Genomic DNA, 9,968 nt, shown 5'->3' with positions numbered 1-9,968 from the left:
CAGCAGCAGCAGCGCCTAGACAACCCTACCACCTGCTAGATTATTGGGCAGAGATATTTGTTGTATTCTGCTCGGCATCCGCTATTGACATGGCTCTCCTCTCTGTCCAAATCCACTCTCAGCTCCCTGCAATCTTTTGCTTCCTCGGATTAACCATCATACTTGCCTTTACTTGCTTCTTTGTAGGCAAATGCATTCACTCCAACTTTGAACAAGCAGCTCTGGTGCTCCAGCGATTCGGCCTTTTCTTTGGAGTCACTGCAATCTTCATATCCATCACCATTCCATTTCCTTTGTGGTTCAAATGTGTCACCTGCTTCATCTATGTGCTATGCTGGCTCACAATCTTGATTTGTAATTACTTCCATTCTTACTTGGTATAACAAAATGACCCAAAGGATTTAAAGGAAAGCCCCTGCCTCTCATCATATCTCGTAGCGTAGCTATATAGTTCTACTACCACATACAGACGTTTAGTCATCCCAAGTATTGTTGTATTTCTTCTGCACTTTTTAGGTCATTATATTGCAACACGCAGCATAGGCATATCCTTTGTGAATTAATCAAGCCTTTTTATAATATATGGGAAGCGCTGGAACTTGAGTAACTGTAAAGAAGTATAACAAGTGGTAGTAGAAGAGATTCAGAATACCGACGTATACTTGCACCACCAAGAACAAACGGCTAGATAACATCAAATGAATTTTTTACTTATTTAGTGAAAAGTTGACCACAAATATCAAGAGCTGAAATCGCATTTAAGTATTGAGTCACTTAAACGGTCGGAACATAAAATTTTCTTTGATTTTGTATAGATCAAAATGAATTAATATATGGCTGTACAATTGAGAGCCCCCATCCAATGGCTGACAGTCTGAGCACCATTCCCAAATTATCAAGGGACACAGATCCTCTATTAACCTGTAAGGGCCTTAATTTTCTATATAACCCAAAGAAAAAGAAAATTGGATTAGAGGGAACCAAGGTAATCTCTTATCAAATTGAAGATGGGGTTGGCATTAGAAGCACCCTCCAGTCTCTGAAACAAGATTCCGTCCATCCGGGCTTGAACTCCATCAGAAAATGTTAAGTCTTGCAGCAGTGTCTTCATCGTTTGCTCAACTCCAACCAGAGTACTCCCTACGCCACTTAAAAGTTCTGGCAGTGAAGGGGAGGGTCTTGCAAGTTCCACTAGTGTAACCTGGAATAATTGGAAAAACCAATCAAATAAATTTTTACAGAAACATACTGACAAGTACATGTAAAAAACACAAGAAGATCATAACACACAAGAAATTATGAAGCTAACTTGCTGCATTAACTCATTATTATCTCTAGCATATGCCTAGCCACTGAAATATGATTTTTGTCACCAACCTCTGTGTCTTGTGGTATCTTTGCCTTGAGCTTTGCTATTGCAACAGCCCGAGAGAGTCCACCAATAGCATCAACTAAACCCCTTGAAGCTGCATCTTTACCAGCCCAAACTCTCCCTTGTGCAACTTCCTCCATTTTATCTACCTGGCAATGTAACAAAAGGGACATATTTAAATTCCAGGTAGAACAGAGTGAAAAGAAAGTTACTAAAACTAGAATGAAGATTCAATCGGAACATACAGTCATTGATCTGGAAGAAGCTGCCTTGTCCCGAAATTGCTTATACGAATTCTGTGCAGACTTAGCAAAGAGTTCTGCTTCCTCTGGTCTGAATTAGAAAGGAAAAAGAGAATTAATAATTTGTCTCTTTCCAGGATTATAGAAGAGATCACACAAAACAGAGTATGCAACAAGACAATGTACTTGAAGGGTCGTTGTTCAGCTGCAAGAACCTCTGCAAATTTCCCCCTTGATATGATTTCCTTGTTGAAGCCAATCTTCTCATACAGTTTTCCCAGGTTAAACTTCCCTACAAACAGAAAACTATAAGACAACTACTACTTACAGAATTTAGAGGTCTTATCTGAATACCAAATGAAAGGGTATGAAGACTTTTAATGGCAAACAGCTAAAAAAGATCATATGAGTATTACACATATCTATTATGCATTTAGATGTGTCTGTCTCTGTGCTTTTACCAAGGTAAATATACCTCACATTGATAATATCCAATCAACTTCCTCTTTTAATAGTCCTACTCCTACCAACTTTTGTTTTTTCTCCAAGTCAATTATATAAAATATATTCAAATTCACCTGTGACAACTCCAATGGAACCAGTTAAGGTTAGATTTTCTGCAACAATGGCATCTGCTGCCATTGCCATATAGTATCCTCCACTTGCTGCCACATCAGACATTGATGCAATGACCGGTTTTGATGCAGCCAAAAGTTTGATTTCCCTCCACATCCTGAAAACCATTAAGTCATGAGGGTAACCAGTTAAATGCATGCAGACATAGACAAATCAACAATTCTTCTGTCCAACAGTATTTCACAACATATCAGCAAATTATGTAATTTAGGATCACATATGTTATGATAATATACACTAGCACTTACAAATCAGAAGCAAGGGCATCACCTCCAGGGCTGTCAATGCGGATAATAGCAGCCTTGTATCTTTTTGATTCTGGAGATGAACAAAAAGAATATCATATGACACAGGCTAATGGAACAAATCAAGATGCAAATAACCTGTTCTCAGAGTGCTCAATTCCAAAACACAAGATATTACATGATTAAGCATGAACTTAAATTAGAAAGACCACAATACCTCTTATAGTACGGATCTTCTCAATGAACTGTTCTCCAACAATAGATGATCCAGGTAGACTAAAAGAACCTCGTACACGACTAATACTGCCTGAGGCTCTTATTATGGCTATCTTGTCTTTACCGCCTGATAAACCAAGAGTCCATTTCCTGACCTTAGAATATTTCCTGTTGCAATCAAGAAGAAGGAAATAAGTAACCAATGGTTTTTATCGATCAGACCACAAGATATTTCATTATACTTAAAAATATGACATTTGTCATATGAATCACCACAAACCAGAAGTCACATACTGATGACTACCTGTAATCAACCATAGGAAGCTTTTTCTCTTTTTGTACTCCAAGTCTTTCCTTCAACATTGAAGTAACCTGAAAGGGATGCATATTACTTGAATGCTTCCTGAATATTATCACATAAAGAAAAAAGCTTTCAAGAACAAGCACTCCCCTGATGACTTTCATATCAAATTTCAACAACTGAACAACTTAATCATAACATATCCAAAATTAGTAACCCGTAAGAACCCTGCATATTGTAAAACAGTTAGACCAGGTAAATACCCTGTCATTGAAGTTCAATACACTCTGAAAAACTTGAGGAGCATGGAGGGAAACTGAACTTTAGACACACTCTCTCAACTCTCTGTAAATATACTTTCTACAATATCTGGATCCCAAAACATATCAATATAGCCTTCTAATTCCCCAGTTCTCTAAATGTTTGATCTATGGAACAGATATTGGTTCTCTAAACATTAAGCATACCTCATCATCATACTGTATGTTTGTGATCCAGCCCTCTTCTTTCAGCTTTTCTACTTGGTACACCCCTTCATTAACAAACTTCTCAATATCTTCTCTCTTTTTTCCTGCAGAAACATTTAGTTAGTCAATAGGCTATTTAAAGACCACAACATTAGCCAAATACCAAATCCCAAAGCACCTCTTGTAGAAGAAATTATGTCCAGCCAGTTCCCATATATGTTATCGAGCAATACTGTCAGCATCTCACAATTTTCTTCGGACATGGTCGTGCGTGCAAGTTGGTCACCAGCACTTTTATATTTACCAATCCTTTCCACTTGTGGCTCAACTCCAATTTTCTCAAGAACACCTGAAAAACAAAATTTCATGCCAACCTCATTAAGTAAATGATTTCAGTCAACAAAACCGTAACATTCATATTTCAAAGTTAATACATAAATGGGGAGAAGAATACCAGATAAACTAACCTCTTACAAATGATGCCTGAACACTGAGACCAAACAAGGAAAAATAAGCACTTGGAGGGGCATAAATCTCTTGACAAGCAGAAGCAAGGTAATACTCTTTTTCGCTACAAGCAGGTGCATACGCCACAACAAACTTACCTGCAAGTATCTCCATATAAGCTCAAATGCACATCTTCAAACACATAATCACAATTCGCAACATTTAGTCGGTACCTGATTTCTGGAAGTCCAATATATGCCTCCGAATTTCTTCCACTTTACCCCATCCACAGTTCAAGCTCTCAATTTGAAGATACACACCAGCAATTCGAGGATCATACGCAGCTTTCACAAAATTCTCACAAATTTGAGGCAGCGATAATCCCCTAGAGAATCGACTCTTTAACTGATCAGTTATCTGGAAAACCAAAAACCACAGCTCTTTCAAATTCAACACCAAACACTGTAAATACACAAAATCAAAAGCAAAAATGTGAGAATGGATCAAAAACCTGGCCGCGCAATGTCATGGTCAAGACGCTTCCCTTCTTGACCCGCTCCCAAGGATAAGCAAAGAGCATCCGAAGCTTGACGACGAAGCTCTTCCAGAGGCTCGCCTCCTGAAACTTAAACTCGCCGCTCGGATATTCCTTGTCCGTAGTAGCTTTGACATTCTCGGCGTCGATTTTAGCCTCAGGAGCTGAAACAGCGCCGTTTTCGGTCGATTCGTCTGGTTTGGTGGCGGACGACGAGTCGTCGTCGAAGGCGCGGAGGGAGAGGCGGCGGCGGCGGAGAGAGAGAGGAGGAGGAGAGTGAGAGAAGAGAGGACGGCAGTGAGAGTGGAGGAGCGGCGTGGAGAGAGAGGCTCCGACGACGGCGGTGAAGGCTCGGGTGTGGATTGGGGTGAGGTGGTGAGAAGCGTGGAGGAGAATCAGCTTCGACATTTTCTCAGTGAGACTGAGAAAAATGAAGAGAAGAAGAATTGCAGAGAAACGTTGAAGAAGAGGATGGACAAGGTTTAATTTTATCCACGTCACCATTTTTGGCTCGTCCACGTGTCATATCCTCGCGCGCTTCTTTTACGAAATTTGTAATTTTTTAATTAATTTATTTTTTAAATTAGGAACTTTGGGCCTTGTGAGAAGAGTGGGCATTGCACGCCGTGCTTTAGCTGTTGAGAAATATGATTTGAAGATTATATATGTTTTCGGGTTTTAGATAACAAAATGACATAATCTTTGAACAACCCCGGCCTATATGTTGTATTGTGGTCATGGTTGATTATTGTTTGCATTTCGGGTTTTGAATTGGGCATGTCTTTTGGGAGTTATTTTGGGCATTTGGTTGCTTAGTATTGTGTGAGTTACCCAATTATTGTTGCTTTCTTTGAAATAAGTACTGGTATGCATGTTTATGTTATAAACTTTTGAATTGCATGCTCTTAGTTTCTTCAATTAGATAGTTCAGATGGAATTTCAAAAGTATTGTCGAGGGCCAATGGAAGTGTCAATAGAAAAAGATCTGCTAATTTTTTGGTTATTTAGTGATTAAGAGCTACACAAACTATTTAGATCGTTGTGGAATGGAAAAGGTGAAGGTTGTGGTTAATGGTAGGTTAGTTATATATGAACAAATTGCTCTAGCTGAGTGAACTAGGTGTGTGCACAAATCCAACCACATTAGATTTTGAATGAGTATGTAGTTGGTCATAATTGGAGCATGTCTTGAGTGGATTGATGATGAGACTACTGTATTTTTTCAGATTTTTTTCTCTCTCCCGTTTTGTTGGGTTGATGGTCTGTATGTTCTTTGTTTTCTTTCAGATATGGCTAAGACGGAAGGGGTTGTGCAGACTGATTTGTCAAAAGCAACCAACTTCCTCCATCCTTGTCGCATTGGGCTGGATGCAACGTACGACCATCCCGTGCGTTGTGTTACGTACCTTAAATCTTCAAACCATCTCTAATGAGCTGGTCTCGCTTTACATTCCTCTCTTTCAGTGTCAGTGGCAACATTTGAAATGGCTAGTGGAAGCATTAGCCCCTCCTTCAGGCATTCCTCCTTGGACATATGCTGCAAGAGCTTATATCTCTGCATGGATCCACCATCTATATGTTTCAACTTCCAAGGCAGCTCAGAAATACTATGACTGCATAATTATAGTGTTACTCATTAGAATATGATGAATTTCTCATTTGCTTGAATGCAGCTATATATTCGCCCTGCTCACATTAAGGGAGCTATTGGAGACACTATTTATATTCCCATTCTCAATGAATGTCCAGCTTGGAATACTGATAATCCATTCCACGTTGAGAACTATGTTGTGGACTATCATTTGGTTTCAGGTATAATAATTCAGAATGTTAAAGGATGGAAAATTTCAACCATTGTATGGAACAAGCTAGCTAGGACGCCCCTCCTGGCTGTTTGACTGGCATGAAGAGAAAAAGTGTTGCATGTGCTTGGTTTTCTCCTGAAGGGAACTATATAATGGATGATGTTACTATTGCCTACATTGTCGGAACCGCCTGTACTCCACATCTTGGACCTAGAGATGTTGATGACTGGCAGAGCGGAACTGTGCCTGAAAATGTACGTCCCTAATCCCTTGAACTATGAGCGCGTTGTAGATCGAGGTTTTTGTGGTGCTTATGAGGTCAGGACCATTGAACGTACAAAGAGAAATGGTTCAAACAATTGTTGAGGAAACTTTCTAAGGCCATTCTCCGACCAAAATTAAAGGAAGAAGACTTCCACAAGTTCCATGACTGGCACTTCAAATGCTGCAGCAGACACTGGAAGCAACCCATCTGAGGAGGCCATGGCCACTGACTTCAAGCAACAAGATGCCCTACAGCTGATGCCTAGCCTAAGCAGTTCAGAATAATTGATTGCACTTGCTAGTTGCTACAGCCGTGTTATCGTGGAGATGAATTCCCGTACTAGGTCGCGTGCTCTTTGCTTCGTTGTGCAAAATTCGGATTGATTTAGTTATACTTAAGGTTAGCATATGCTACTCCACGTTTCTGTCAAGATACAAATATTAGTCATGTTCCTTGTGTTTGCACTTGGAGGAAGAAATGATTGCATCTACTATTAACTATTCTACTTTTTTCTAAGGATATGTGTGAAGGTCCCCCAGCAACCACTAATTACTAAATGGATGAACTTTTATGATATTAAAGAATGAATGGTTTTCACTGGAAAAAAAATGATCATTCATTCAGTATCTACTAGTCTACTATACTTCTCTTTTCTGAATGATGTTCATTCATTCATCCAAACAAGGGAGTCCATGATGTCGTGTAATAATGCTCCTTTTTCGTCCTTTCCAAAATTGAAATAACCCTATAAACAAATTGTGAGTACATTTCTAAAGCTAAGAGTTGGATACATCTCTTTTATTTGTTTTGTGGATTCAAAAAATACTACTTAAAGAAGCAAACATTATTATAACCTTCCAATATCTTGAATGCTTTTAAAAGCAAGAAGTTGAAAATTCTGTACAATGCAAATTAAAAGACAAAAAATTGGGCAAAACATTGAAAAAGATAATTCACCTTCTAATCTTTATGATTACCTTTGAACATGCACATGCAACTCATTATATAAAATGTACCTCCAAACTTGGCTGTTTTCTACTATAGGAAAAGGAGAATCCTCTTTACTAGTCCAAACTCTAAAGGGAAGAAACATGGCTTATATATAGTAGGAAGCATAAACCATATTCTATTTTTTGGTCAAATGAGATTCTACTATAATAATAATCTGTAGCAGATTGTGTGGCCTGGACATATTAAATGCCAGCCTGGTGTTTTCACTAACCCACCACTGTGTCTTTAATTATGTTGGATATCATCAGTTTGAACACACTGTTTAGTTATAAGGTGCTATTTGCAACACAGACAATAGTGTTACTTAACCAGACATATTATGCAGCAGCATAAGCAGTACTCTTTTTTTATCTGTGACAACCATTTAGCACATCCAGAAGGATAAATACAGTTGAGCATTATATTCTAGCTAATGGACAATTATTTTCAAGAAAAATATTTATATATGTTGTTCTTAAAACAAAAACTTTGACAACTAAACCATACTAGCCAAAATAAACTGTAGCCCAGTTTTTCTTAGGTGAGCCTAATTCTGCCCACCTGGCCGCAAACCAAAACAACTATGAACTAGCTAGCTGAAGAACTTGAAAAGCATTTAGTTGCCTGCCTAATTTTTCCAAACCTTATCACCATAATTTCTGAAGTGCTAGTACTGGAGTGAGCTAGCTACTTAGCTTTAGAGTTTATGATCTTCCCCTTCTTCTCGGCTGCTTTACTGTACTCCCTTCTCATCCTTGCAGCTCCTGATGCACTTTGCTTCTTGGTCTTGGCTTTCTCTTCTTGCTTGCCGACATGAACTGATCTGGACCTCTGATGGGTACTTGGGCCAGAAGAAGCATCAGAAACCATGGAATCATCACTGTCATCCTTGTGATCATAGCCATGTGTTTTTCCATCATGGCGATCATCATCACTGTGATCTTGATCATGTTGGTTATGATCGTTTTCGCCATCCATGCGAGACCCAAGATACATTGTCCACCCTGATTCACTGCTTTGACATTCTTCCTCTGCATGATGGCCTCCATAGATTTTGGAAGGGTCCATAACTATAACCAAGATCAACAAGAACAAGCATCAGAAAGTAGTAGCAGATACATCTAACAGAATTAAAGTAGTGCTGTAATAGTAGTAGTTACTAAACCACACGAAAAACACTAACAGAAAAACATACCTATCTCAGTTTTGAAAGCTACACAAACAAAGCTTAACCCAGAGTCTCTTAAATAGTTGTAATTAGCTAGAAGCTAGAATACATGTATATATAAAATATACAAGTATCACTCATCACACCACTGACCACACCGCCTGGAAATCTAAATACCCATTAATTCTCTGACTTAATTTACTGAGCAGAAGAAGACAGGTAGAAGAAGATGTCAATGAAAGTGAAATTTATACATCTTGCAGATTATTGCAGAGGAGATGGAATTGAAGGATGGCATATATTAAGCCGCTTGCTTTCTTAAATTTGAAAGGACATGAGGTGGTTCTGCTCATTGGCTTTTATAAGAGCGGATGCACTCATCTTTATTAATTTCTCTTCTGCCTATCACATTATAGCAAAGGGAAGCAAAATAGAGAGAGAGAGAGAGAGCTAGCCTTAAATACATAGACAGAATAGGTCACTAGGCTATGATTATCTAAGCTAGCTAGGTAGGTAGAGAGTAAGAGTATATATGCTATATAAAACCACCCATCATATTTCTTCAAATGGGATACAATAGGACCTCTTCTCTTCTACCTCAGTTAGCTTTCATCACACCCTTAAAGACCCATCTTGTCTTTCATTTAAAGATGAACAGACTTTTTACCTGTGAAACAATGAAAGCACCCACAAGGCCACAACACAACTGGACTACTCGAGTTTAGCTAGGGTCTAGAGATGAGGCTAGTTATATCTCTATATGAGAATTGAATGTGAGGAAGTCATCAAGTCAAATGTCTCTATCTTCACCAATTTGATGATGCATGTGTGTCTCCTCAAAGCAAGATGATGTCTTCTGTGTTATTGGGGGAAAGACAACAACAACAAACAGCTCGATCAATTATTTTCTTCACCTTCATTGCTTATATGCAATCCAGCTTGCTAATTACTCATATAATATACAAGATTATCTATATGTACATGTGAATTGCCGTAAATATTGAATTTTGTATCAGCAGGATCAGAAAAGTGAGGTTAAATTATTCAGAAAAAGAAAGAAAAAAAACCATGGTTAAATCTAGCCACATGCCTTATTTATTGTTCCTGCATGATGAATCATACTTGCAGATTCGGATATAGATATAGGGGTGAGTTTACTTCTCTAGGCAGCTGTAATAAGTTCTGAAATGACATATTTTTACTTTAACTAGTTCTGCTGATGTATGCATTTATGTTCATTGCTGGGCCTCTATGATCAGTATTCCAATGCGTGAATGCA

General features: G+C 38.5%; 2 protein-coding genes across 2 annotated transcripts; both read right to left on the bottom strand.

Moving 5' to 3' along the window:
- Positions 1-785: 785 nt before the first annotated feature.
- LOC133745903 (serine protease SPPA, chloroplastic) lies at positions 786-4,914 on the bottom strand. Its single transcript, XM_062174065.1, has 13 exons — positions 4,438-4,914; positions 4,160-4,343; positions 3,947-4,084; positions 3,658-3,828; positions 3,480-3,583; positions 3,016-3,083; positions 2,713-2,879; positions 2,499-2,568; positions 2,193-2,347; positions 1,801-1,906; positions 1,618-1,705; positions 1,378-1,521; positions 786-1,201 (listed from the first exon to the last, which is right to left on the bottom strand). Exons 1-13 carry the CDS (start codon positions 4,867-4,869, stop codon positions 971-973), a joined length of 2,058 nt encoding a protein of 685 aa, XP_062030049.1. The 5' UTR covers positions 4,870-4,914; the 3' UTR covers positions 786-970.
- A 3,054-nt stretch (positions 4,915-7,968) lies between these two features.
- LOC133707455 (protein SOB FIVE-LIKE 3) lies at positions 7,969-9,403 on the bottom strand. The gene is made up of 2 exons (XM_062133026.1): positions 9,357-9,403; positions 7,969-8,591 (listed from the first exon to the last, which is right to left on the bottom strand). The coding sequence occupies exon 2, from the start codon at positions 8,587-8,589 to the stop codon at positions 8,209-8,211; it is 381 nt and encodes a 126-aa protein (XP_061989010.1). The 5' UTR covers positions 8,590-8,591; positions 9,357-9,403; the 3' UTR covers positions 7,969-8,208.
- Positions 9,404-9,968: the final 565 nt, after the last annotated feature.

Source organism: Rosa rugosa, chromosome 4 (assembly GCF_958449725.1).
Source record: "Rosa rugosa chromosome 4, drRosRugo1.1, whole genome shotgun sequence".
Classification (NCBI taxonomy): domain Eukaryota; kingdom Viridiplantae; phylum Streptophyta; class Magnoliopsida; order Rosales; family Rosaceae; genus Rosa; species Rosa rugosa.
Note: the sequence above shows the minus strand (reverse complement) of the source record. Positions and strands in the feature narration are given on the sequence as shown.